The 27,738-nt window shown below is 39.2% G+C and overlaps 4 protein-coding genes across 7 annotated transcripts in view; 3 read left to right on the top strand and 1 right to left on the bottom strand.

The window, feature by feature from the left end:
* The window catches only part of npdc1a (neural proliferation, differentiation and control, 1a), a 22,980-nt gene extending 20,010 nt beyond the window's left edge, over positions 1-2,970 (top strand). Inside the window, exons 3-8 of the mRNA XM_085164553.1 lie at positions 6-293; positions 724-790; positions 1,265-1,346; positions 1,492-1,571; positions 1,702-1,801; positions 1,904-2,970. Of these exons, the coding sequence (XP_085020679.1) occupies positions 6-293; positions 724-790; positions 1,265-1,346; positions 1,492-1,571; positions 1,702-1,801; positions 1,904-1,975 (689 nt within the window). The 3' untranslated portion in view covers positions 1,976-2,970. The remainder of the gene's footprint in view (positions 1-5; positions 294-723; positions 791-1,264; positions 1,347-1,491; positions 1,572-1,701; positions 1,802-1,903) is intronic.
* A 6,344-nt stretch (positions 2,971-9,314) lies between these two features.
* pou5f3 (POU domain, class 5, transcription factor 3) lies at positions 9,315-12,409 on the top strand. Of its 2 annotated transcripts, none has more exons than XM_085164605.1 (5): positions 9,315-10,046; positions 10,161-10,275; positions 10,458-10,588; positions 10,765-10,929; positions 11,011-12,409. In XM_085164605.1, exons 1-5 carry the CDS (start codon positions 9,315-9,317, stop codon positions 11,248-11,250), a joined length of 1,383 nt encoding a protein of 460 aa, XP_085020731.1. In that variant the 3' UTR covers positions 11,251-12,409. The 2 variants fall into 2 exon arrangements, with proteins under 2 accessions (XP_085020731.1, XP_085020730.1); XM_085164604.1 differs by having other exon boundaries at positions 10,455-10,588.
* On the bottom strand, positions 10,457-20,205 carry fut7 (fucosyltransferase 7 (alpha (1,3) fucosyltransferase)). 2 transcript variants are annotated; one of them, XM_085164608.1, is made up of 3 exons: positions 18,021-20,205; positions 16,946-17,032; positions 10,457-14,519 (listed from the first exon to the last, which is right to left on the bottom strand). In XM_085164608.1, the coding sequence occupies exons 2-3, from the start codon at positions 16,946-16,948 to the stop codon at positions 13,449-13,451; spliced, it is 1,074 nt and encodes a 357-aa protein (XP_085020734.1). In that variant the 5' UTR covers positions 16,949-17,032; positions 18,021-20,205; the 3' UTR covers positions 10,457-13,448. The 2 variants fall into 2 exon arrangements, with proteins under 2 accessions (XP_085020734.1, XP_085020735.1); XM_085164609.1 differs by lacking the exon at positions 18,021-20,205 and having other exon boundaries at positions 16,946-18,007.
* Positions 20,206-21,845: 1,640 nt separating this feature from the next.
* On the top strand, positions 21,846-27,046 carry clic3 (CLIC family member 3). Of its 2 annotated transcripts, none has more exons than XM_085164617.1 (7): positions 21,846-21,990; positions 22,107-22,218; positions 22,659-22,768; positions 24,582-24,707; positions 24,835-24,941; positions 25,041-25,216; positions 25,383-27,046. In XM_085164617.1, exons 2-7 carry the CDS (start codon positions 22,183-22,185, stop codon positions 25,545-25,547), a joined length of 720 nt encoding a protein of 239 aa, XP_085020743.1. In that variant the 5' UTR covers positions 21,846-21,990; positions 22,107-22,182; the 3' UTR covers positions 25,548-27,046. The 2 variants fall into 2 exon arrangements, with proteins under 2 accessions (XP_085020743.1, XP_085020742.1); XM_085164616.1 differs by having other exon boundaries at positions 21,854-21,990; positions 22,110-22,218.
* The last annotated feature ends 692 nt before the right edge of the window (positions 27,047-27,738 follow it).

Genomic DNA, 27,738 nt, shown 5'->3' with positions numbered 1-27,738 from the left:
ATGCTTTTCCTTCCTTTTACTTGTAGCCTGTGATTGTGACTCTGTTGCTGTTTTTGCTTCCTACTCTCTCTTTCCAGTCGCCATTATTTCCCAAACAGATAGAAAAAACAGCAAGACGGATGCCTCCAAACACAAAAAGAAGATACAGGGAATAATGTTAAGTGAAAGCCTGAATATCTCCACTGCAGCTCCATCTTCTAATGCAGCAACGCCACAACCCTGGACCGCTGATGTGGAGGGCCGCGCTGGGCCTATACCTGTGCCAGCACCCATGACAGACACCGTAATTATTAGTGAGTATAAATTCATGTACTCAGTACACAACAGTGCCAAGGGGCCTGATGTTTGCAGCGAGAGGCTTCAAGAGGCTTCTCTGTGTACCCACAAAGGGAAAAAACACTTTTTCTCTGTTAGCAGGAAATTCAGGTTTCTGGTTCAACATTAGGGTGTAACCAGATAAAAATTGGGCCTTGTCTTTTTTCTTATCAAGCAGTTTGTTGCCTCAAAGCTCTAAGTTTGCCTTAGAAGATCTTATCACTGTTGTCAATGTTGCGCATCATTTTGATGTCCAATTATACTGAGCGAATTAGCTAACAGGTAATTAAATTAGCCATCATAAATGCCTAGCACAGTGGTTATCAGTCTCTCACTCACTTACTCGTTATTTCCCCCTAACAGGCTCTGTTCCCCTCTGTTTACCTCTTTCTTTGTATCAATTTGCAGTTATCATCTCTGTGTGTGTGGTGGTGGGAACGGTGGCAGTGATCCTGGCTACTGTCTGCTACATCAAGTAAGTGTGAATACCGAAAATCCGAAGTAATGCAAGAGAAAGCCGCTGAATGAAGTTTACCAGAATATGAAATTCTCATTTGAAATGAATTGAGTGCAACACAAAGCCAAATCTAGTGTGTTTGCAGCAATACAGCAGTTAGTTAATTTATATAAAAAAAAAAAACACGTAGTCTGCTTGGCCATGTTTTATGTCCAGTTTATTTTACATTTTGAAGTCAAAAAGAACTAATAGTTTACACAGTTACATGCAGTATAATCTATGAAATGTTTAGTCCTGTTTTGTTTTCTGCATTTAATAACTTAAAGTTATAAAGACACATGCTGTGCAAGAACATTCAGAAACTCTTTGACGTGGCTGTGAGATCAGAACCTGCTTAAATCTGCTGTCACCATAAGCTCTGAGGTTGTGTTTAAGATTGTTTTTAAGTGGAAAACCCCTTCAAGTATTAAAGGAAGCTGATGATGCCCACAGGTTTCAAAAAGAATCACATCTTGCCGAGAAGGTAGACTACCCTGCTTTTGGAGGGGCGGGTGTATCTGCCAGTGGTACTTCGGTAAGCGCCCATCTCTAGCTTTGCCTAACGGGTATTATTAGTTCTGTTTCTCACTTCTTCTTCTGCTTTAACCACAAGGTTTGTGAGCTGAGGCTTCTGTCTTCAAATGTGTGATCCACACTTCCTGCTTTTGTTTGCTCCACAGATGGGAGATAAGACTCTGGCCCAAAGTGCTCAAATGTTTCACTATCAACATCAAAAACAGCAGATGCTCTCAATGGGAAAGTAAGTTATTTGCTATTTTGTCTTTCTCTCTTTTTGCAACACCTTTGTTTTACTTTAAACCACATCCTTTCCCTGTGCCCTTTGACCCCATCACCTCCACATTAACTCAAGTGTCGATTTGTTTTTTTAGTCACAAGCCAGAACAGAAAGTCAGTGAAACTGAGGGCACATCAGATGAGGAAGAAGTGGGAGGTGACTTCACAGTATACGAGTGCCCCGGACTTGCACCAGTGAGTAAACACATGCATAAAGTCGCACATACACATATTTACAGCACTGATCATTTCTAATGTTTTATGACTGGCTGCTCATTTTCTGCGCTCTCTCAACAGACCGGAGAGATGGAGGTGAAGAACCCTCTGTTTGATGATTCAGCTGTACCTTATCAGGGGAATGCAAAATGAATTCTGAGCACTTTACAGTGCACGCGCACACACACACACACACACACACACACACACACACACACACACACACACAGGCATACGAGCCATTTTTCTGGAAGATGCCTCGCAATTTCACACTGCATGCATCGAAATGAAGGATTCTGGTAGAAGATGATGTGATAAAACTGACTTTTTCCTGTTCACCCTTTACTCTATCTCCCCCAGCACGGCTTTTAATACTACAAATGTGTGGTGGTTTCCTTGTTAATTTATTTCTGTGTCTGTTTCGAAGCCACTTTGTCTTTTAATGTAAGTTTGCATAACCCGCTAGGTGTTTGTCCTACCTAAATGTCAAACTCTAAGTTAAGATTTCTTCCTCTACCCTTGTTATTTTCCTAAAATTCTGCAGCTGTTTCCAAAGAATATGATACAATAGCTAAAAAGTGTACCATGCAGATACAAATAAATAAGCTGAAAACGTCCTAACAGTCGACAGCCTGAACAGATACCCAGGAAAAACTCCCTAACAAAACATAAGGTTTAACATTAAAAATGTTAGTGTTGTTGAGGTTTTTTTGTTTTTGTTTTTGTTTTGTTTTTTATCCACATAAGCTGCACATGAAGATTTTTAAGACTATAGATATATTGAATAGAAATGAAAATGAAGTACTCAGTGGTGTATTTTGCATGGTTTGATTGTATAGTGTTTGAAACATGGCAATGCTGCAATGAATTTTCTGCCTCCTGTATGTATGTATGCATCCTATTGCTGCAGGACAAATGTACAGTAAAAGTGACTTCCAAGCACTTGAATGAAATTTTGGAGACAGGCTGTTGTGATAGACGTGTAGGTGGTAATAATCTCTGTCTTGTATCGTCTTTCTTGCCTCTTAGCAGTCCCAAGTTAACCTCATGCTGCAAATTGTACATACAAAGAGTGATAGTGTTCACTTTTTATAGATATTTGTACATGCAGACTAACTACTGGAATTAAAACTTTTTACCACATGCAACATTGATGTTGTTTAGCCTTTTATTTCTGTGGATAACATTTGGTAATACAATACTGTGCAGAAATTTGTGCCACCCCTCAGTAATTTGCTTCCATAGACCTGGACTTTATTGCATTCTTTCTGAAGACATTTCTGACCATTTTCAGAGAAATGATGAATAATTGAAGCATCACTCTACACATAACAGAGAACTAAGGAAAACAAAACATTTTAAATAGTCTATTTAGAGACTTTATTATTAGACCCCTGCCCCTAAAACACATCATTTTTTACCATTTCATTACTTAAATTACCAGAAAACGATCAACAACAATGCAGTTTGACAGGCATAAAATAGCATTTTAGCCACAATTAGGTGATTCCGAAAGAGTTTTAGCACATACTTGGCACATATGTGCATGGTGTGCAGAGTTTTCTTAAATAATTTGAAGAAATTGGACAAATGAAGGAATAGATGACATTCTCAATTAGTTTTGACAGTTTTCATTGAAAGAAAATGGCAGATGTAATGGGAGACTGCAAGCTGGGGAAAGCTTCGGTGAGGACTGCCAGGAGTTCCTGGGCCAGGAAGAGGCCCAGGTACTAATGAGGGCTGTGAGAACTTGTGTCAGGTCTAAAAAAGCTATGTACAGCAGACTAACAGAATTTAAAAATCCTTAAAGCGGAAAAAATCCTGACACAGGATCTGAAAGGTGCCTCTGTCCCTTTATTGGATCCACTGTTCACCAGAGCCTCATCAGAAATGGTGTCAGTGGAAGAGTGTCTGTCAACAAGCTATTGTTAACCTTCCTGTCGTGTTCAGGAAGGGAGAAAACATGGAGAAAAGGCTAAGGTGTATACAGCTGCATAAGAACCTGACTAAAAATCAGCAGTAACAGGTTTTCGTGGAGTGATGAATCCAAATTTAAAAATTGGTTTCATTCATCAATATTTACAGATGATATCAGGAGACGGTGAGTGTCTACAGCCATCTGTGAAACATGGGGACTCTATCATGGTTTGGGTCTGCGGGGCTGATCAGACTTTGATCCATGCACCATGTAATTCTATCTAGAAAGCATCTGATTAGGAATACTCTCATTTTTCAGCGCGACAGTGATCCCAAACACACCACTTGAGTTGTGAATGTCCTTCGGGAAGCCTGGAGAACTATTCCTGAAGTCTCTTTAAAGAAATTATAAGAACATTTCCCTAAAAGAGTTCAAGCTGTGTTGAACAATGAAGGTATTCATACCAAATGTGTGTCCAAGGTGGTAATCTGCAGCACGGGGGCACCACAGGGCACGGTTCACTCACCTTTCCTGTTCAGCCTTTACACTTCAGACTTCTGTTATAATTCGGACGATTGCCATCTACAGAAGTTCTCAGATGATACAGCCATCATTGGATGCGTATCAGACGGGAATGATCAGGAATACAGGGGGGTCATCAGTGACTTTGTTGGCTGGTGTGAGACCAACGTACTCCAAATCAACACCGGCAAGACAAAGGAGATGATCATAGACTTCAGGAGGAAGTCACCCCCTACAACACCGGTGAACATCCAAGGGAAAGACATTGAGATAGTGGACTCTTATAAGTGGGTGTTCACCTCAACAATAAACTGGACTGGACTACAAATACAGACATCCTGTATAAGAAGGGCCAGAGTCAACTCCACCTGCTGAGGAGACTGAGGTCCTTCGGAGTCTGCAGGACTGTGTTAAGGACATTCTATGACACTGTGGCAGCAGTGGTTAGTATGCAGTGGCCTGCTGGGGGAGTGGATGCACGGACAGGGACAGGAGCAGGATTAACAAACTGGTGCGGAGGTCTAGCTCCGTGCTGGGATGTCCCCTGGAGTCTGTGGAGGTGGTTGGCGAGGGGAGGATGTTAGTAAAGCTGACATCCATCATGAACAACCTACATCACCCACTGCATGAGTATGTGAGTAGGCTGAGCAGCTCCTTTAGTCAGAGACTGAAATATTCTCGCTGCAGGAAGGAGCGCTTTCGCAGATCATTCATCCCAACAGCAGTTAGACTCTATAACTCCTCAATCACTATGTCATAAGTCACTGGACACTGTGAACATCCACGGTCACCACTTCATGCGTAATGGACCTTCTGTGTGTATGGACATGTGCAGGTATATATGTATGTATATGTATACATATGTATATTTAGTGTGTACATGTGTGTGTGTACATGTCTATAAATAGGAATAGTAGTGGTACAATAGTTATGTCAAGCTATATAGTTTATGTCTTGCATATTTCCAACCATATCCATAATCACATACTGTGTATTCTACCATTGTATATAGTGTATTATCTTACCTTTTTTTCACTGATTGTACTTATTTGTATTTTTGTATTTCCTTTTGATATCTGTACCTGAGCTGAGGTGACGCAAAAAATTTCCCTGTTGTGGGATCAATAAAGTCTTATCTTATCTTAAATATTACCTTTCAAACTTGTTCAATAGAACATATTATTTTCCCGATTATCCTTGCATGTTTCAATTAATCGATCGACAGATTTCTAATTTTCAAGCAAAATAAATAAGATGTGGCTCAAACTTTTCTACAGTATTATGTATTTTCACAGGTAAAGCTTCTTTTGTGTGTTTGTAGTAAAGAAATTACAGGAAATTTAGGACAAAGATGCAACAGTGGCCCCTTGTCAGAATCATAGTAGGCGTACTAAGTTAAAGCTTCATAGTTACATGTTCTACCAAAGCCAGTGCATTATTTTGCAGTTTTAAAGAAAGTTATCCAGATGTTGATCAAATATGGGTCTTCTTCTTTTGTCCATTTCTTAAGACTAAGGATTTGTTTTTAAATTTGACTGGAGCAAGTCAACGAAACATCAAATCATAGAAAATACAACAACACATTTTTTCTTCTGTGATGACTTAGTATAACAGAAATTGGCATTTTGACTGTGCTCTTAAATAAAATGCCTATAAAAAGGGATGTTGATCTATGTTACCACCTTCTGGGACACTCAAAGATTAAAAAAAAATGAAAATCTGTGCAATCAAACAATACCGAAAGCCAACTTTATTTTTCATCCTAAATATTCATGAAATGCCACAAAACATCTAAATATTCCCTGCTGAACAACAACTAACCCATAGTCGACATAAATATGGAGAAATAACAATAAAATAACAAACTGTATAGAGAAGGACTCAGTTTAAACAATCACAGATACATTCTCCTTTAACCTGGCAGTATGACGCATGTAGTGCTGCCACTCTGCCTCAGTCCTGAGTGATCCTGTCTGATCTTGTTTTACCTTGACTACGCCCATAAAGTGTGTATGTGTGTGAGTGAGTGTGTGGTAGGAGAGAAAGGTTTGTGGGTTTTGTGTATGTGGTTGAATTTCCGTGTGTGCTCGGGAGGGGATGTGTCAAGTCCTCCATTGAGATGTATGTAAATGCCAGTAAACCTCTTTGTGCTCGCTGGTGGACAGCGAGAAGAAGGCTGCCATCAGCCCTCGGATGAAACCTTGAGTGGGTGGAGGTGTGTGAACATGGGTGTTAACGGCAGGGCTGTTAGGGGGAGAAATCAAAACGCCATCAAACTTGTTTGTGAGATGATAGTGATAGTGCTGCTCAACAGGAAGGGTGGATTTTAGGAATCCTACCAATTAAATCTGAAAGCAGTCCCTCAGAGTGAATATAAGATTGTAGGTACAGTCATTACATTTTTTAAGTTCTTTCTTACTTGCAGGAATTACACAAAGATCTTCCCAGAAGTGCATGTTTACTGTTAAGTGAGTCATTTTACACATCATGCATCTGCAAATAGAAAAGGAAGACATGACCAGAAAAAAAGCAAGTACATTTACTCTCACAAGTAAGGGTCATGAAACTCAAGTTGGAGGTGTTTCTTTCACAGATCTGATCAGTTGAGATATGCAAACACATTCACGCTGCCACCCTATCAGCAGGCTTTCTTTTATCTCTTACTTTCTCCCCTCCTCTGATTGTGCTGAAGGGCTCTGATGAGTCTTGAAGAGAACTAAAGGCAAGATCTGAGACATGTGGGAGGTGGGGGTGGGTGGGGTTCAGCTAAATCCTTGGATACTCTTCTCACACATCTCCTCCTCACTGTACTGAGCCATTCAACACTAAACCCTCCACCCCCTCTTGCCCCCAACACCACCAACACTCCTTTTCTTTGGACACCCTGAGAGCTCTGCGCTCTCTTGTCCCTTTCTCTCTCTTTCTAGCCCAGCCTATCTCTCTTGCTGTGTTTTCCTTTTGCATAACAATTATTCCCCCAAGTCCATGTACCCAGAACAATGCTTGTATAGCTGGTATTTGATGTCCTTCACTCCACTGACTTCTCTCCAAAAGTGTGTTATAATGCTGCTGGTTATAATGTAGTGTGATGAACTAATTTCAGAAGTTCCAAAAGAAGAAATTCTGTTTGTTTGCAAGAACGTCTTAAACTAGACTACATGAACCACCAAGAATATAATGACATGAGTTTGAGGTGCTCTATGTTTTACTGTTTTTTTTTTTTTTTTTTTTTTTTTTGTTTAAGGCCACAAGCCACAAGGGGACAGAATGTTACACATGGCATGGCATGCAACCTATATTCCAGCAGAACTTGATTATACAGCCTGCAGACAGCTTGACCAGTTTTACACCTTTAGGTCATATTGCAGTTAATGCCTGTAGTGGGACTTGCAGACTAGGGGGAAACTTCCATCGAAACTTCAGGATAGTGTCTCAGATGATGGGGGGTGTTGGGTGTAGGGATTGGAATCAAAGGGTTGAGGACTTTTTGTTTCAACGTGAAAAGGAGCTAATGGCCGACCATCGCATCTCGGGATCTGAAATCCCCAGGGTGCCCCCGGGGCCTCGTCGTACAATTGCACCCCCCACTCCCTTCCCGCAGTGCGTCTTCCTGCAGCAATCTGCGGCCAACGATTCGCGCTGGGGGATCGCATCTGTACTGGGCTTTTGAATAGCCATTGATAGGGGGTGAATGGGAGAAGTTCACTCGAGTGCTGTGGATTGTTTTATGGTTAAGCTTGTTTTTTTCCATTCCGAATGTTTTAATAAGCTCAATATAAAAAAGTAGCCGTAACCTTGGCAACTGTAGCCTTTTCCTTTATCCTTTTATCCCAGTATGTAAACTCTTATGGGTAATCACATATTTTATCTGTTTTTTTTAAACAATCATAAAAATTGTAGACTGTCTTTTATTTCAGTAACACAACCCTCTAATTCAAATACAGATTTGTAACTGATCCTTCTGAACAAAGTTATATTCAGTTGTTTTAAGATAATGAAGAAGAAGACAAAAAACAAACAAACAAAAAAATAAACAAGCGAAAACATACACTTTGTAAAAAAAAAAAAAAAGGTGCCACCGACATGAATAATTTCTCACTACTTCATCCTCGAGAAGCTTCCCACAACAAGATAGAACATGTCTTTATCTGCAATGGGTGGGAAAATTTTTATTTCGAGTAGCCATAAACCATTTTTATTCCATTATGCAAGTGTTGCCTAATTTATGAGCAATTTATGTTTGTTAGAGTTAAAAAGTACCCCAATGTGTTTACGATTACATTTGGCCTAGTTCATTAGGTTAATTTGTTTCATCAGTTACTCGGGATGACATTGGTATTTATTTAAATACATTGATTCAGGCCACACTGAAGCTTTTAATGTCAAAGCCATGCCATTAACGAGGAATAATGTAAAGAAACGCTGCATTATAATTTATGTATGAAATGAGCGAGTTAGGATGTTAAATTGTTTTTATACAGGAGCAGTGACCTGTGGTTTTTGAGCAGTGTTTTTTTTATGGTCTTCCAAGTAAATCAGTTTATTCTAAGCATTAGCTTAACTTTAAAATATATGTACTTCACATACATAAAGTATCAATACCATGCTAAAAAATAACTTTTTTTAAGTTCAGATGAAAAAAACACGCCCACCTCTTTGGGAGGAGTCAAGGTCATTTACAAAAGCACCTTCAGCTGTGCCCAATCAACTAGCCGACCAATGGGCGACGATTGGCTGTAAGACGATACTAACACTTGTGGCGCTGATAAGAAAAATCTTTGGAGCAGACACGCATTTGAGCCTGATGGTAGATAAGTGTTTGGGAGGACAAAGCTTTATTGACTAGGCCGTTGGGATATTGGTAGTTACGCTGCATTCAGACGAAGGCCTTCACGTTTGAACTGGTTTATTTATTTATTTTTTTCTCCTCCTTTGGATCCCGAAACGGATAAGACATTTTAAAATCAGTCACCGCTAGATCAACTTTTTCCCCACTTTCTGGAAGCGCGTTTGTTGCTCGGCCAGGTTTTTTTTTTTTCCATTTTTTGGAAGATGTCTGAAAGTCCTGAGGGCCACAGCCGGCCTTATGACTTCAGCCGCACCAGCGCTTGCGCGCAGCTTTTGGGTCAGGATGGTTTTGGTAGTAGTGCCTCCTTCCAGGTACCCCATGGTGTCTTGCCAGACCCGAGCCGCATTTACAACAAAAGCTGTTACAGTGGTATCGCATCGACTTCCGCTCAAGCCTTTTTCCCCTTCCCATCAGTCTCCACCGACTACAGGGCCTCTGAGCTACAGGCTGGAGACTTTGGGCAACCCAAGCATTGGTATCCCTTTGCAGACTATGCAGGCCAATTACCTGGTGTATCTACAGCAATCAAGCCTATAAACCTTAGCACCCCTGAAGCCGAGACGGCGGAGCAAATCAAACTACCTGAAATAAAGCTGGAGAAGGTCGCCCGCGAGGACTACTTATCCGAGATAAATGTTCAGCAGTACCTGACTCCACAAGCCTCCAACGATATGGCCCACGGATTATTCTACGCTAGGACTGGGACCTGGAACCCATCATTTTGGTCCTTTTCGTCACCTGGCAGCGGTAGTCAAACTCCCTCCACATCTTCGACATCTTCCCCATCGCTGTCCCCCTCACCCCCGAGCAACGGACTTCCGGGGAACGGGTATTTCAGCGTGAACACACCTCAGGTTGTCCCTGAGGCCCAGCAGCAGAGGCCGGCCACCTCCCGACGAAATGCCGCGTCCTCCAATCAAGGATGCAAGAAAGAGGTAAGTCCTCATCTCGTGGACCTTTTGCAAGAGCACTGCAAATGTGCGCTACCTATCAGCCAAAGATATTTCGCTTGAATTTTGTATGATAATTTTTTAATTTTCTCCTTCTAGCAGGGAACAGTTTCCACTGAAGAGCTGGAGCAGTTTGCCAGGGAGCTCAAACACAAGCGCATTACTCTGGGTTTTACCCAGTCAGATGTTGGCCTTTCACTGGGAAGCCTTTATGGTAAACTTATTCTTTTATCTTTACTTTAGCTCATCTGACTTTAGTAGATTGGATTGGCAGGTTTGGTAAATGTTGGCAATTTAAAATGGTTATGAATATTATATGCTCATGAAGTGTCTTCTGCAGTTTGGGGAGCTGGCTGTTGTGTGTCCGTCAAGTCTTTCTTTTATTTTCTGGAGCAGGAAAAATGTTCAGCCAAACTACCATTTGTCGTTTTGAGGCGCTGCAACTGAGCTTTAAGAACATGTGCAAGCTGAAGCCCCTTCTGCAGAAATGGCTGGATGAGGCGGAGAACTCTGAAAATCCTCAGGATGTAAGTTTCAAACAACCAGTTTGGGACCAGGTGATCGCCAAACTGGGCCTCCTTTTAATTTTAGACTAAGCCCAAACTGAAGCAGATATGTCAAATCCTCTAGTGATACAAATGTAGGTGCTTGAAGAGAACAATCAGTAACTCTCCATCCCTCTTACATGTTTCTGCTTCCACAGATGTACAAGATTGAGCGAGTTTTTGTTGACACCAGAAAAAGAAAGCGGAGGACCAGTCTGGAGGGGGCAGTGCGTGCTGCTCTAGAGTCCTACTTCATCAAGTGTCCCAAACCGAACACCCAAGCAATCAAGCACATTTCGGGTGATCTGGGCCTGGAGAGAGATGTAAGCATATCTTATTTCTCTCACCACAAGTCTCTTGTGGTTCACATTTTGTTGACTAACACTTTATTTTGCTCTTGGCAGGTGGTACGTGTTTGGTTTTGCAACCGGAGACAGAAGGGGAAGCGCTTGGCTCTGCCGCTGGATGAGGAATTGGAAGGCCAGCTGTATGAGCAGAGTCCTTCCCCCATTCCCAGTCAGGCCTACCCAGGGCCCAGTTTCAGTGGAGGCCCTCCTCCCACGCTCTACATGCCTCAACTTCCCAGGCCTGATGTCATGAAACAAGCCCTGAATCCTGGAGTGGTTGGGCACCCAACTAGATAAAGCCATAGTCCAACCAGAACCACAGATTGCCTTTCAAAAATGCCCAACTTACCTCGGAAGCTCTAGAAATGCAGCAATCAAACCATCTGATCGTATCTGAGTTGTGCGAGGGTGAAATCAAAGTGGTTTCTGGTTTCAGCTATGGTGATTGTGAAATGCCTTATGTCACTGTGTTCTGTGACCTTGAACTACTTTGACTTCATATAACAAAAGGGGATGTTGAGTTGCACATTTATTGCATGACTATGTATTGGCCAAAACTGGCCAATACATAGTTTTTGAGTTTATGTGCTGTGACTTTATGGACCAGATGTGGAATGAGGCTTGGTCTGTAAATGCTCGAGAGCTGGGGTGTTTTAGTTGTGCATAATTCTGGGTAGGCTTTCTGTGGTGCCAACAAGGGAAAAGCAAGGGAGGGACACCTCCTTAAACAGTATTCATTTTTGACAGTTTGGCCAATACTTGTGCAATACTTGTGTCATGTCTGTAGAGAGCATCTGTAGTATTTGTCTAAACTAGCACTGCAACAGAGCGCTCTTATAAGATTTGTCCAAATTTTTTACAAGGCTTTTATTCTATTTTTATTTGTATACCAAACTTGCTTTTTTTTCCCCTCCCTTGTTGTTAGTATTAAGCAAAAGGGGGGGGGGGGGAAGGCGCTTCAGTAGGTGTTAGTGTAATCCTTTGTAATCTGGCAGATACTACAACCCTTGTTCTATTCGTACACACTTTCTTTCTCAGATGAGTGACAGTAAATGTGACTTGTTGCCATCTGCTTTTAGAAACTCTTGTAGGATTCTTTTTCTCTTTATTTAGATTTTAATGTTGACCGACTACCCTGTCAACTTTTTTTTATTATTTTTAATTTCCTATGTTACAATCTACTCAGTGTTTTTAAAACTTTGAAAACAATGTTAAATGTCATTCCAGCTTCAAAATACACCAAGAAGTCCCTAGATGACAATAAAATTATTAGCAGTATCAGCTTAAAGTTGTCAAACAATATGTACTGCTGTAATTTATTTCTGGCCCCGGCTAGCTCAGTGTTAATTACAAGCTGAAAGGATCGACTTGGAGTTATTTACTGAGAGTGCAATCACAACTGTTAGGCATTAGCTGTTAGTTTTTAGCAAAACTAAATTGATTAATATATTGAAAATCTGGGATAGTGACATTTTTCACTTAAAAAAAAAAAGTTTGTAATATGTATGCATAATTATGGAATTGCGTATTATCCCCCAATAAATGTTATCAAAAGACAATGTATCTTTTCATGATAAACCCTCATAGGGTAAGCAGTAGTTTGTAGCTGAACTTAAACAGGGGAATTTTACCTGATGCTGCTAAGCTTGGGCATTAGTGTAGTAAGTGCATGTATGTTATATATTAAAGGAAGTGGTGTGTGTTTTTTTTTTTTTTTTTTTTTGGCCTGGATAGAAAGTGCAAACATGGTCTCTGTGAGTCTTTCAACATTTCAGCAATGAAAAATTACAATTTTAGAAAGTTTTCCAGGTTTTGCTTTGTTGTAAACACTGAGGCAGTTTGAGAACTGGAGTTTCTACCAGAGGCGCTGTGAACAAAACTCAATTTTAAATGTTGAATTATTTACAAACATGATCGAGACAATCAGCTAGCCTGGTTCTCTCTAAAAGTATGAAGCTGTCTTTCTAAGCTGGAGCAGTTGACTAGCTCACAGTATTATATATTCAGACAATATTGCAACAGCAGCTTCTTTAATAACCGAAGGTGTAAAAGTGGTAGCATAATTTTAATAAAACATCCCTTTCTTGCAACACAGGAAAAGGATGTTTTCTGTCATACTTTGTACAAAGTAGCACTTACAGTACAGTGTGTGTTTACAGACATTTCCATAATGCAAGAGGCAGGTTACACTTTATCCAGATATCCACTACATCCCTTTTCTAAATATCTCCACATTCTAGGTAGTTTTTAACCTTAGTGTACTGGAGTAAAGTGCTAGGGATCTCAGTGTAGCAGATCACTCGGTCATTGTTGTTAATGCATATTAGTTACAGTGCAGTTTAACTGGTGTGCATACAATCACATTTCTAAAATATTTTTTTAGATACAATTTTTAGATTTTTAAGTTTCACATTCACTCTGAACTGTTTTCAAAGTAATTCAGAGAATGATGTCATGATGTTTACAAATGTTGCAAAAAATACGGTAAAATTTGATCAAATGTTTAAGCTCGTGTTAGCATTGACCCACGCATCTAGGTCTGAGTAAACTTTGTGCTTAGGTAAACTGTTGTACTTTGAACAGATATTACACAGTCTTTCCCTCCAGTCTGTGTACCGTTTCACTTTCCACTGTTTCTTCCAGGTAAAATACTCACTGTAGCGTTTCTTATCCTCTGCAAGCTGTTGTAGATACTTTCCCATTTCATTCAGTGACGCAAACTCATCAACATGGATGAAAGAATGACGTGGAGCCACAGCTTTGTAATTGCCTAAAGGTGGCCCCAGGACAATGGGCAAAGCCCCTCCCTCGTAAGCATTCCTCCACAGCTTCTCCGTGATATAATCTTTAGCAAGTGAGTTCTCAAAAGCCAAATAAAAATAGCAGCGAGATATTGTAGGTAAAAGTTCTGAGGAGGGGAGGCGGTTTTTAGTCCAGCGCCCATAAACCGCCACAGGAACTGAAGCTCTGAGGTTGTTGTACACTTGGCTTCTTTTGTGGTGGCTCTTATAGTTGCTGATCACCCAACAAACCAGAGAGCTCTTGTTTACAGAGTTGTCTTCATTCACTTGTTCTTCAGCCTCCCTCCGTAGCAGCATGCCATAGGGTATGCTGACGTCAGCATCCCTCCTGTAGGTTATGGTCATGTTAAAGATATCTGCATACTTATGTAAGTTTCCATTGTGAGAAGGAGCCTCCAGGGACATCCAGGCCCACTTCTGGCTTGGTGGCCGTGAGATGTTAGTAGGCAACTTGTGGAGGCCCACTTGCAACTCCCTGTTGTGGAACACCACTACATCCGCAGAGGGGAAGTAGGAGCGCTCGTCCACCAGAATACAGTGAGGGATACGGTAGAGATCCCAGCAAACGTCACCCTTCAGGCTGAATGATCTGCTGAAGGGCCAATACCACAGCAGGACGGTCACATTTCTACTTCTGTTGTCATGATGTAAAGGTTTCACAGAGCTACTCAGCCACCCACTGAAGAGACACAGTGGTAAAAAACAGAGAAAAGGGAGGATGACTAGCCTCTTCACCAACTTGTGTATTTTTTTGGTGTGAAACCCCTGTGATAAGAAAAGAATGAACACATCAGAAACAGAAGTTTCCTGCTTCACTGTTTGCCTTGAGCAGATATATAAAGAAAAGACATTACTTGCATGTTTTTTTTTCTTGAATGCTGCATAGACTTCAAGGATGATCGGTTTTGTTTTACCTAAATATAATCCCTCACATTTTCAGTAAATGCATCCTTCTAAAGGTCCACTTAAATTGAGCATATTTAAATTCTTCCTCTTGCACTCTGCACAGTTCACAGGTTAAAAAAAGTGTTGCACGGACGTCATTATAAACTTCCTGAAACGAGACATGTTAGCACTTATCCCTTTATGTCATCTGTTAAGACACCAGAGGCTTCTTCCAGGAAACATGTTCACAAAACTCTATATTTAAAAAGTCAATCTAAAATGATTAATTCTGATAAAGTCTTTTTATCTTTTGGTTCCAGAGAGGCTTATCAGTGCTAAGTCAATCATCTCTGTGTATATTCAATTCTGTGTTAAGGCGTGCCTGACCAGAGGAAGAAAAACATCATCAGCAGAGTCGAGGTGGGAAAATCTGAATTTCAGTATTACCAATAGCCATGCTGGTATTGGTATCAAATTGATGCTAGCGTGATCAATACTTTGTTTCTATCTTCTAGGGTTCAGTATGTAGCCCACTAAAAAAAGAAAAAAAATATACCTCAAACCTGCACTGTGAATAATTTCTGAACCGTGTTCTTTTGACTTTCACGTCTGTTTAATTGCAGTATAGCACACATTACAACGGAGGTCATAGACCACAGATTCACCATCGCAATGGGTAAATAAAGAGCAGAGCCTCCGATTAAAACCCAGCAGACCGAAGGATGTGAATATGCATCAGTGTGGACAATGATGTTCATCTTAAAACTATGGTGGATACACTATTTGTTGCCATCTCAAATGAAAAACAAAAAACAAGTAAATAAATTTGCAAAAAAGTTTTTTGCTACAGTTTATCACCATTTTCGTTTTAATTTAAAGTAATAGTAAAACGATGGGATGTAACCAACTTACTTAAATGCTTAGTGAGATTCTCTGTGTAAATATTTCTAATCTGATCTAATCTCAACCTTCAGTGACAGATGATGGTTCTCTTACAGCCACAGCCTGGTCAGTGCTCTTTTTAGCGAGTCACAAATGGAGAACAATGGCAGTTCCAATGAAAAGTTTCACAGTTTACAGCTGTTTACGGTCACTGGCGCCCTTTTGGGGAAATCAAATTTGAGGAGGCATTCTGGTTTCTAATTCTGTCTGGAAACTCAGAAATTCAGGAGCGTACCATAAAATATCAGTGATGCTTATCTGTTTTAAATCCTGCTGTGCAAGTGGTTTTCCACCTGGTTTGCCAATGATACCTTCTACCAGAGCCCATTCTGGGTATATGCCTCAGTACACCTATGAACAAAGTACAACCTGAAATGTTCACAACACAGTCAGACTGCCTGCAACATTTAATGATGTTACAGTCTTAAAGTCATTTCGGCCTCATCTTCATTCAAATATTCACATCGAGATCCAACTGTGACAGGCATTTTTTCTCTCCTTCTCACTGACAAATGACTGATTAGTGATCAACGTCTTAAAGCTAAAGCTTTAAATAGAATTAATATAAACAATATTTAAAGATATTCAAATAATAAATTAGTGATGTAATCGCTGTCTCCATTCTATGGAAGTTTGTTTCAGCTAATAAATGAATGAATGAATAATTAAAAAAAACAAAAAGAAAAAACTATCAAAACCCAGACATGCATCAGAAATTTCTGTTATTATCTCCATTATGTGTTACACTACATTATGATTTATTATCTCAAAATTTCAACTGGCAAAAAATATGTTTTGATTTTTTCAGTGGTGAAAACAAGACTTCATACCATTGTTATTGCTGACTAAATCATTGCAAAAGTGCAGATGTTAAGTGCAAAAAATAGCAAACGTCTAACTGAGATTTCGGTCTTTGTCAACCTGTAAGCTTCTGGAAACGAAATTATATCGCTCTGAGGTTCGCCAGGGACTTGAAATGAAACATGCAGTCACTGATTCAGCTGTGGTGGTGGCGTGGCAGTCAGACAGAAATTCAGAGTTTGTTGATGAAAACCTGCCACTGAACAGATTTAGTTCACAGATTCTTTTAACCTAGTAACTGACTTTTTCTGGAGCAGAATGTTGGGGTTTTCTTCTTATCTGGCTTAACAATGTCAGAGCTAAACTTGCTTCCCGGAATAGAGCTTAGGTCTGTCATTAAGTGACCAACACCTCATCAAATTATGGAGAAACTGAAAAAAGAAGCACTTTCTTCACAAGGTAACTTTGTAAATTTATATGGAAAATCAGAAGCCTCTCTTAAAGTAAATAAAAGTGTGTTGTATTCAGTTTTGGGTAGAGTAGTGACTGTGTTCAGGACTCACCATTAGGGACTTTAACTTAACATGTGGCTTCCAGTATGAACACGATTTACCACCTCCTACACAGATCAGCACCTTGCCTGTCCTTTGCTTTAAATGAACAAAACAAAAAAATAAATATTACTTCATAAGAAGGGGAAAAATCTCTTTCAGTCAGTATTTGCATGTGTACAAAACACGTTGTCTTCCAGTTGTTATTTGGTTAATTGCTCCTGTCATTTTCAAAAGACAGAATCAAGCAGTTGCACAAATGACACAAAGTGAGTTACAAATTGCCTGGTGTAAGCTCGAACGAATGCAATTCAAATATTTTAGTTAATCCTGTTTTTGCATTGCATGACATTGCATATTAAATTCTAAACTAAAGGCCTATATCATTTAAAAGCTCTAGATTTCTTAAACGGTGTGGTCTTTTCTGTGGAACCTGTCTGTGTCTTCACAGCTAGCAGACTTAAGGAAATGGGATTTTGCAATATGTAAGACCTGAAACTACAAGGTTTCAGTTTGTTGAAAATGAAGAAGAGCAACATTTAAAATGACTTCCCACACTAACTCCTGAAGAAATATTTTCACAAATTTATTCCTTACATTTGCATGGTAAAGGAAGAAAGCACATGTTTGGAAAAACAAATAGAACAAATGAGCCTCCTTCATAAAAACATTTGGATATATCCTTAATACCTGAATATAATATTTTTATTCAAAATCTATGTCAACATGTGTATTAAATAGCAATATTCTTAAGAAACAGGCCATGTCTATAGTTCAGACCTGAAGATCAGCTACAGGATGCTGTAAAAGATTTTGTTGTTCTGTCACTGGCTGGTGACCATATACTTTTAAACCTGCATGTTTCTATTTATTTCTAGCAGTCAATGAAATGCAAGCTGGCAGATTAAATAAGCAAAGTGTGTTTTGCGCAAAACTTAACCCCCCCCCCCCCCCAAAAAAAACCCCAAAACAAAACAAAAACAAATAACGATTTAGCAAGATTTTGCTTTGCAAGAAATTTCTTTAGATGAACCACACTGACCAGAAAGACATATGAAAGACAAAACCCCAAACCTCCTCCACTAACCTGATGATGAGATGAGTGGTTTATTCTCTGTCTTCAATCACCACGAATATTGTTACGATGGTAAACTTGTGTTAGAAAACCAAAAACACAAAGCCTTTTAAAGAATCGGAGGTGTGGCTTTTCTGAAATCTTGCTGAATGTGTGTTTAGATAAAAAGGTCCACATTGTCCCACCCTCTTTCTAACGCCGCATTGCATTTAAATTCCTGCCTTCTGGTAAGTGCGGAACATTCTTTCTCTTTTATGTCTGTGGCAATCCTCACTCTATGAGAAAAAATGGAGCATGTTCAAGACGAGTTCGTTGCATGTGTGCACGGCTGTAAAAAAGAGGAAGTGTGGCATGACATATGAAGATGGGGGTTACACAAGGGAGCTCACACAAGACTGAGTTACAATCAGGGAAGCTGCTGTAGGGGGAAGAACACCAACATCGGTACTACTGTGCAGAAATATTTTGCAAACAAAACAAAAAGGGAAAGGGCCTGTATCAGAAACATCATGTTTCTGTTTGCATCACTGAGTGGTCAAAAGACAACATGCAGCAAGATGTTAGATATATTTAGAGTATTATTTACATATACATGCCTGGTTGTCACTGATGATCACTTGTGGTTTGTTAGTGCTAAGGAATGAATAAGCAGCGGCAAGAAGTGGTGAACAAGTCTGTATTTGATCCAGAATGAATTGCAGATAGTGTAGTCGTAGTTTAAAATCTGTAACAGTGTATCTTTGAATATGTAATTATGTGCACTGGTGTGCTGGATCTCCTGTGTTGCTGCAAAAAATTATTTTCCATCTTATGTAATCTTGAATTTGAGCAGTAGAGGTCATCCTTAGTCTTCTTGTGAGCAGATCACTAGCTCAACAAGCTTGTGCATGTTGGTGGCTCCCAGTGGGATTTCTGGACCCCATGGAGAAGAAATTATCTACCTCTTTTAACTACTAATTTTCCTTTACAATAGTCCCAATCACCCGACCCTTATCTGTGTATAAGCTTTAAATTGTCAAAGGGTACAAAAAATAGGATTTTAAAATGGTTGAAAGTATATTTAAATCTCATAGATTATCAAATACTAAATAAAGTCCATCTTTGTGCTTGTGCAACCAATTCAGATAAAGCAATGTGAGAAAGGAACATCATAGTCATAGTCATACCCTGTAAATAATGGTAATCGCATGTATGTTTAATATGCCATCTCTTTAGTAAAACCATGTTTTATATAACATATTTGGTTTATGTTGTGCTTATGTTAAACTGTTTTTACACCATATTCGTTGCACATATGACAATTTAGTTTCAATTGTTGAAGAATTTATTCAAAGAATATTTGAGCATTTCAAAAGCAGAACAACATCCTGTTCGATCTCGGACAAAATAATAGACTAAACTTCTTTCATTAACATGTATTTGAGTGCGTGAAATCAGCTTACGGAATTCACAGCACAAAAAGTCACAGATGACTGATAAAGACAGGTCACACCCTTATGATTTCCTCCCTCAGTCTTCCTCGCCTGTGGAATAATACAATGTTGTAGGGGTTGTGTCACAGCTACAGCAGTCTGCTTCTTTCTAGTGATGTTATCTCACTCATTCAGCTTTCACCATTTTTCTTCTCTTTACATCCTTGAGGGTGTTTCTTTCTCTTCTTGCCAACTGGAACACAAGTCTCGGTGGTGAATGCTTTGTTACACAAGAGCATTTTTATTCAGTCATGAATGCAGATCGACAACTAGAAACAGCTGTGGAAAATGTCCAATATAAACATATCAAACTGAATGTGAATACACTGGGTCTAAAAATTTCCTCAGTGCAACTGCTTAATTTATATCTGAAATGGAAAGAATAATGTGGCCAAAAAGAAAAGAAAAAAAAGAGTTGAATAATAAATTCAACAATGATATTTAAGATACATTATAAGAAGACAATATTTTGGATAGCCCTCTTTCCAGTTCCACTGTGAGGGTACCACAGTGTGCAAAATGTGACTCATCAGCTAGTGGAGAATTTTTCTTTATAGCATGGGGAAGCAGCCACAAGCAGTGAAAACATCCTTTGGAAAACTACTGCACCATGCTATTGATGTTACAGCAGCATGTGATATACTTCAAACTTTGCCCCATGAGATAACTGTAATTCCTTCCTCCAAAACATCAATATGTCCTTTAGAGTCCATTCCTCAAAGACGTTCTACCATTAATTAATGTTTCAGTAGTATGATCAACCTGTCTCTATTAATCAGAAACATACCACAGGCCTTCAAGCTGGCAGTAGTTAAACTGTTACTTAAAAAGCCATCACTTGACCTAGATGTCTTAGCTAATTATAGGCCAATCTCCAACTTTCCTTTTTTATCTTAAAAAGAAAGAGTAGTTGTAACAGAGCTAACTGATCATCTGCAGAGCAATGGTTTAATTCAAGAGATTCAGTCAGGTTTCAGAGCCCATCACAGTACAGAAACAGCTTTAGTGAAGGTTACAAATGATCTTCTTATGGCCTCTGAAAGTGGACCCATCTTTGTGAGTGTCCTCTGAGACCTCAGTGCAGTGTTTGACACTGTAATCCATAATATATTTTTACAGTGATTAGAGCATGCTGTGGGTATTAAAGATACTGCACAGCAGTGGTTTGAATCACATCTATATACATATTTGTTCACGTCAATGGGGAATCCTCTCTTCACCCACTGAGGTTAATTATGGAGTTCCACAAGGTTCAGTGCTAGGACCAATTCTGTTTACATTATATATGCTTCCCTTAGGCAGTATCATCAGAAGGCATAGCTTTCATTTTCAGTGCTATGCAGATACAACACATCAATTAGTTAAAGTGCACGAATATCTTAAAGACATAAAGAGCTCGATGACCTCAACTTTTCTTCTTCTAAATTCAGTTAAACCTGAGGTTATTGCACTTGGCCCTAAAAAAACTAGAAAGGTGGTATCAGACCAGATTCTTACTCTGGATGACTTTACCTTGGCCTCCAGTAACACTGTCAGGAATATTGGAGTCGTGTTTAACCAGGATATGTCCTTGTGCATATTAAACTGATATATAGAAGTGCTTTCTTCTATTTGTGCAATATCTCTAAAATTAGAAACATCCTATCTGATAAACTAGTTTGTGCATTTATTACTTCTTGGCTGGACAATTGAATTTGTTATTATCAGGCTGTTCTAAAAACTCCCTGGAAGCCTGCAGTTGATCCAAAATGCTGCAGTTAATTAAAGGACGGAAAGGGACTAGAAATAGAGAGCAGATTTCTCCTATATTGGGTTCTCTTCATTGACTCCCTGTTAAATCCAGAATAAAATTTAAAATCCTTGTCATCAAATACATTGTCTTGAATAATCAGGCCTGTGTTATCTTAAAGACCTCATAGTATTGTGTAATGCCATTAGAGCATTTAGCTCTCAGACTGCTGGTTTACTTGTGGTTCCTAGCAATAGACTGGAAGGCAGAGCCTTCAGGCCCCTCTTCTCTGGGCTTCCAGTTTGGATTCAGGAGACAGACATCTTGGTGTGATATGATTTGCAGGGGTTTTCCCTGTTTTTGATCTATTAATGTAGGATTTTTACTTTAAAATATAAAGCGTTGTGAGGCACCTGTTGTTGTGATTTGTGATGAATAAAGTTTAAATGAACTGAACTGAAAGTAAGCAAGCTTGAAACTATAGAAATAGTCCACTTTTTGATTACTCCTTTCTGTCTAACTGATCTTTTCTGCTAGATAGCAATTGACAAAGACAGACAGAAAGATTTCATTGACAGAATATGCTGGAAGTGAAGCCAGATCCAGATTTGCTGGTCTGACTGGTAACTCCAGAGGAGGTGTAGGCTGCCACTCAATGCTTGAGAGGTGTGGTGGCAGAACAAAAAACCCCAGAAACAGGTGAAGAGTAGCAATTAAATAATACAGGTGGAGGGAAGATAAAGTACTGCTCTTGCATCCAGTGCTAGCTGTGATCACCAGTGTGAGTATATCTTTCAGTATATGTACTTACTTTAAAAACAGAGAGAAAGAAACAGGTAAGGAGGTGTGTCAGAAAATTGCAAATTTCTTTACTTTACTGCCTTGTCCTTTCATCAGCAGTGACAGAAAGAAATCAGTTTGTGGAACCACCAGAGGTACGTGGACATCAGTGGAAAGACGGAGAGAAAGTAAGATGGCCGAGGAGCCAAAGATTGAACTCTTTGTAAAGGTAAGACATACAACAATCTTGACGTGTTACAGTCTAAGCAAAAACCCTGCTCATTCCCAGCTATTTGGTAACACAAGGTGACATTTTTCTGTTTGTTTACATCTAAAGTGACAGAAATGTGTCAAAAAAAGCTTTTAACTTTAGCAAACTACAGTATTTCAGTGTATTTAAACTGTAGTAAAACATATAATGCAGAATATGGCAGAGATACAAACCAGTATTACAATAATAGGCTTTTTAATCTGGGTGTGAAATTCCTTTGCAGTTAGCTTAAACTGCCAGAGCAGAGCAGGCTTGACGAGAATACCTGTGTAGGTGCTCCTGGTTTCGTTAGATCCTGATACCAGAACCCACGTACAATTGTGCAATTTTATGATCATAAAAGCTTGTTTTATACTCATCTGCTGTGACTGCAAAGTGTCTTTGTTTCTGTCTGTCAGGCCAGTTATGATGCTGAGAGTGTGGGGAACTGCCCTTTCTGTCAGAGACTCTTCATGATTCTTTGGTTAAAAGGGGCCAACTTTACCCTGACCACTGTAGACATGAAGAGGTGAGAGCACATTTTATTTGTTTTTCAAAAAGTCTTGTAGAATCTTTAAGAGCTGGGCACAAAGGAGTCTGGCTTCATACTGCTTTTTTGATGTAGTCTCAACAAAACTACTATTTACATTGTTTTTCACAAGTTGCATTCAAGGACAGAGAGTTGCATTTGTAAAAGAAATGGGAGGAAAGTCTGATTTACATTATAAAAGCCACCCAACAATGAAAATCTGCCAACACCTCACCCTCCACCAACCCCACTGAGTTCAGGAAAGGTTACAGGGACACTAAATGCTATGCAAGAAACAGCCACAGCAATAAAACATATAGGCAGGCAAATTATTTACATTCATACAGGATTCAGTTTTGGTAAAAAAAAAATAAAAATTGGTAAAAACTATTTATTATGTGAAATGGCAGATTACTGAACAGAAAAGACTGCTGCCTGGTGTAGGCCAAAGGGCTGAGATTCTGAAGCAGTCACACAAATGACCGCAATAGGTTAAGAATGATAAGATGCTGAAAACGAGTACAAAGAGATATTTGTTAGGACAGATAACAACATGATGCAAACAAATGTTTTACACACCTGCAAAGAAACACAAAAGCTCCACGAGATTCAAATCAATTACAAAATTTAAAAAAAAAAAAAAAGGGTTTGAGAAACACTAGTGAGAAAAACAAATGGTCAGCAAACAGTTAACCGACTCAAAAGTGGCACAAAATTAAAGCAAACAAGCTCAAAATAATCAGGTTTATATCTAAAACAAATCAGTTTCCATTCAATTTTTAAAAAGGCAAAAACACAAATGTTGTGTTCACTTGTTGACACTGCCCCCAAGTGTCCGTAAAATCAGGTATTGCAGGTTTAAGAAAACAAACACACACACGGGAAGCTGAATGACATTTACAATGTATGAGTGAGAATCAGGCGTAAGAAATACCAAAACCAACAATAAAAGAATAAACCCCCCACACAAAGGTTTGACATCAAATTTAAAGCTGTCCTTCTGATGAACAGGCAGCGGAAAGGGAGGGGGCAAGGAGCAAAACATGCTGCACTTAACATAAACAACATGAAAGTTAAGTATATAAAATACACCATTTAAATCATATAAAAATAGGAAGCTTTCATTCCGGTGTCTCAAAAATTCTGTAGGAAGGTGTTAAGATGGTTGCTTGTACTCTAGCAGTCATTGCTTCTTCATATTTTGCAAAAGGGGGAAATAATGAAGTCCTGTTAATCTATAACACAAAACAAAAGCAGCTCAATGGTTTCAAACCCGTGTTTGTATTTTTTTGTTAAACTTATCATGTCAGTCTATTTTTCACTCAGTAGGAATCACTACAGACCAAATTTAGACTGGTAAATGTGCATGATTCTAGAAGAACACTTGCACTCGTAAACTAATTCATAGCCATAAAACACATTTGGTACTGAGAACAAACCGCAGTGGATATTAAGTCTTTACCCCTTTAAAATTTATTTAGGAGTAATCCTTGAAGCTCTTTTCTGAATAGAGCAATTTTTGTCATATTTCAGGCCTACTTATAGAACAAAAACCACTGGGCATGCATCAGAAGTCAGCGAGGGTGGTCTCTACCTATGCAGCTACCTTGAAAAAAAAAGCCAGAAATTACTCTAATCATCAATGGTCATCATAGCATGGCTTTATTTATATATACTGAGGTGTCAAAACACATCATTAGAAAGTGATCCTAGCATGCTTTTCCATAGCATATGCTTGGTTTAGGCTGGGAAGTAAAACATTTTAACTTTCTGATCAAGTGTGCCAAAATAAGCCTTTACTGATCTGTTGCAGGGCTCCGGATGTACTGAAGGATTTGGCTCCAGGCTCTCAGCCTCCCTTTCTCATCTACAATGATGAAGTCAAAACGGACACTAATAAGATTGAGGAGTTCCTGGAGGAGACCTTAGCCCCACCACAGTGAGCAAAGGGCATCTTGATTCAAACATATGCACCACAGTGTTTTCAGTCCTTGAAACACACTGCATATCTAACCCATCACTGCAACACCAAACATTAACAAAATGTTTTACTTCATTAACAATAGGCACCCAAAATTGTGCTGTCGATACAAAGAGTCCAACAGTGTTGGAGAAGACATCTTCCGAAAATTCTCAGCATATATCAAAAATCCCAATCCTGGTTTAAATGACAGTAAGAATTTTGAAATTTTCATGTCACTTATGCTATATATATGATTGCATGATGGAAAGAGCCACCATGGGTTAACAGAAAGCCTGCAACTTCTTTCAGTGCTCGAGAAGAAATTTCTTTCCACTCTGGTGAAGCTGAACATGTATCTAGAAACTCCTCTCCCTCACGAGCTGGACAAAAAACCGGATCTTACAGTGTCTTCACGCCTCTTCCTGGATGGTGACAGCCTTACCTTGGCAGATTGCAACTTGCTTCCCAAACTCAACATTGTCAAGGTGAACAGAATTCAGCAATCCTATGTGTATACAAACCTTTCACTTTGTTTTGTTTTTCAATCCTGAAGAAGAGAGAAATTTTCACTGTTATCTGAATAGTAGGGATGATTTGAGAAATGTAATGAGTCATTCCTGGACTTATTTGTAAAAATCGCTCTTCCCTCAGGTGGTTATTAAGGAGTACCGTGACTTTGCCATCCCTGCAGAGCTCAAAGGTCTGACACGTTACCTAGAGAATGCCTACAAACGGGACGAGTTTCGCCACACCTGCCCAAATGACTCAGAGATTCTCCTCGCCTACCATTCTGTCGCCCAGTACCTAAGCAAATAGAGGAGTGAACTGAAACAGCATTCATGAAATTAAAGAAAGTAAAAACAGAAAGAGATAAAATGCAGAAGACTCAAATATACCATGTCGAAAATTAAGTTCTATATCTGTTTAAATTACATCTGTGTGGACAATAAAAAAAATGGCAGTTTAATCATTTACTTTCTATAAAAAGTATAGTTGTTACCATGACTTTGGCTCCCTCTAGTGTTTCTCGAGTGTTTTTGTAAATGCCGTGTACGTGCGTGTTTTGTGTCTGAACGTAATGTTAAGTGCACTTAATTCAAATCAGATTTTAAACTACACATTATTTTAGCATACACATAAAAAGATGAATGGCTGTACATAACTCCTCTTTACATATTTTTATATAGTGACTGCATATTAGCAGTGACCGTATGAGAATGGTTTAATTTAAATGCATAAATGCAGGGTGAAGGAAAGAGTATATCTATTTATATGGACATTATGGACATACATTAAAGGTTAAATATGAAAAAGTGGCTAATGTTGGTAAATGAATGTTTGTATATGAATTTATTAGCTAATAAATTTCTGCTTTAAAGTTGTCATGAGTAATCGTTTTTATATTAAAGTTGTATGGTGAATGCAGATTTTTCATCATCATGGAATCCAAAACATTGGATGAAACTTAATCAGTTTGTTAATAGCAAATGAATTATGGCAATAAAATTATTGATTACATGTCTATATGACTCTTGATGTATTTATTTCTATGGAAGCAGTATTTCATGCAATATAGCAGTAAAATTCACTTTCCAAATCTACCTGACCCTATATACAAAAGTAATTGCCCCCTAAACTTAATGCCTGTTCGTGCCAGCCTTGAAAGCAAGAACTGCAGTGAAGTGTTTACAATAACTGGCAATGCGTCTTTAACATCACTGTGGAGGAATGATAATCTCTGCATTGCAGAATTGTTTTACTTCAGCCATAATGAGAGTTTTTGAACTTGAACAGCCTGATTACGGTCATGCCAAAGCATCTCAACCTGGTTTAAGTCCGGGCTTTGGCTAAGTAACTCCAAAACCTTGTTTTTGTTTTGTTTTTTAAACAATTCAGAGGTGGACTTCTGGTGTGTTTCGGATCATTGTCCCTCTGTATTGCCCAACTGCTCTTGAGCTTCAGGTAATGAACTGATGGGTGGAGATTTTCCTTCAGGGTTTTCTGTTAGAGAGAGGAATTCATGGCAAGTCATGCAGTCATGCAGGGGTCTGTTTCAGAAAGCGGGTTTAGAAAACTCAGAGTTAAAAATGATACTCAGGGTTGAGTAACCCCGAACTGTCCAACTCGGAATATTCGGTTTCAGAAAGGCTGATAACAATTAGTTCAATCAACGCAGTTGCTTTAACCCCAAATTAAGCGCGCGCACGAGGATACGTAAAGCCCTGATTAGTGGAGCACAGATTAAGCGAGTCACCATGGAGACGGAGGGAAAGAAGGCGCGGTCAATGTATTTTACAGCGCTTGAGGCCGAAATTCTGATGGCAGCATATGCCGATAACATGCAAATTTTGCGGAAAAAAAGTAACACAGCCTCACCTGCAAAAGAAAGGGAGCATGCATGGCAAAACATAGCCGACAGAGTCAATGCGTGAGTGTTAATTTAAACATTGATCTAGGGATTTCCACCCATTTAACACGTTATTTTATTATATTATATTTTATTTTTTCTTTTATACATTTCATTTTGTGATGTGATGTGAGCGCAGGTGCAACCCAACAGGCCCCAAACGTTCCTGGCAGCAAGTAAAAATGAAATATAAAAATATAGTCCAAACAGGTAAGGTGTAATTGTATTATGAGCCATAGTGCTTGGTCTGTTTGTCCTATGTAAACCAATTGCAGTTAGAAGCTACATTAATTTTCTTTCTGTAAGCACTTATTGAAATTATCTGAGCACATTACAAGTACATATTTGCTTACTCTGTATGCTCAAATGTGACCCGTTATAGCCAACAGAAAAAAAGCGGAGGCCCGAAAAACAGGTGGGGGTCCTCCACCACCACCACTCACAGAGGCTGAGCAGTTGGCCCTCAGCCAAAACAGTGGGCGCCCTGTGGCTGAAGGCATCTCTGCGGGGACATCCTCTGAGTCAATAACCCCGCAAGACACAAGTGCCTACATAAGAGGTAAATTCAAAATAATACATCCTTTCTTCACAGTCACCTTT

Source organism: Neolamprologus multifasciatus, chromosome 7 (genome assembly GCF_963576455.1).
Source record: "Neolamprologus multifasciatus chromosome 7, fNeoMul1.2, whole genome shotgun sequence".
NCBI classification, from domain to species: Eukaryota; Metazoa; Chordata; class Actinopteri; order Cichliformes; family Cichlidae; genus Neolamprologus; species Neolamprologus multifasciatus.
This window is presented reverse-complemented; position numbering and strand designations above follow the sequence as displayed.

Excerpts from the sequence above, each read along its gene's own strand:
- clic3 (XM_085164617.1), top strand. The coding sequence starts at position 22,183 with ATGGCCGAGGAGCCAAAGATTGAACTCTTTGTAAAG. Across the intron at positions 22,219-22,658 it reads AGATTGAACTCTTTGTAAAG|GCCAGTTATGATGCTGAGAG; the intron begins GTAAGACATACA and ends TCTGTCTGTCAG. Across the intron at positions 24,708-24,834 it reads GAGACCTTAGCCCCACCACA|GCACCCAAAATTGTGCTGTC; the intron begins GTGAGCAAAGGG and ends CATTAACAATAG.
- pou5f3 (XM_085164604.1), top strand. The coding sequence starts at position 9,315 with ATGTCTGAAAGTCCTGAGGGCCACAGCCGGCCTTATGACTTCAGCCGC. Across the intron at positions 10,047-10,160 it reads ATCAAGGATGCAAGAAAGAG|CAGGGAACAGTTTCCACTGA; the intron begins GTAAGTCCTCAT and ends TTCTCCTTCTAG. Across the intron at positions 10,930-11,010 it reads ATCTGGGCCTGGAGAGAGAT|GTGGTACGTGTTTGGTTTTG; the intron begins GTAAGCATATCT and ends TGCTCTTGGCAG.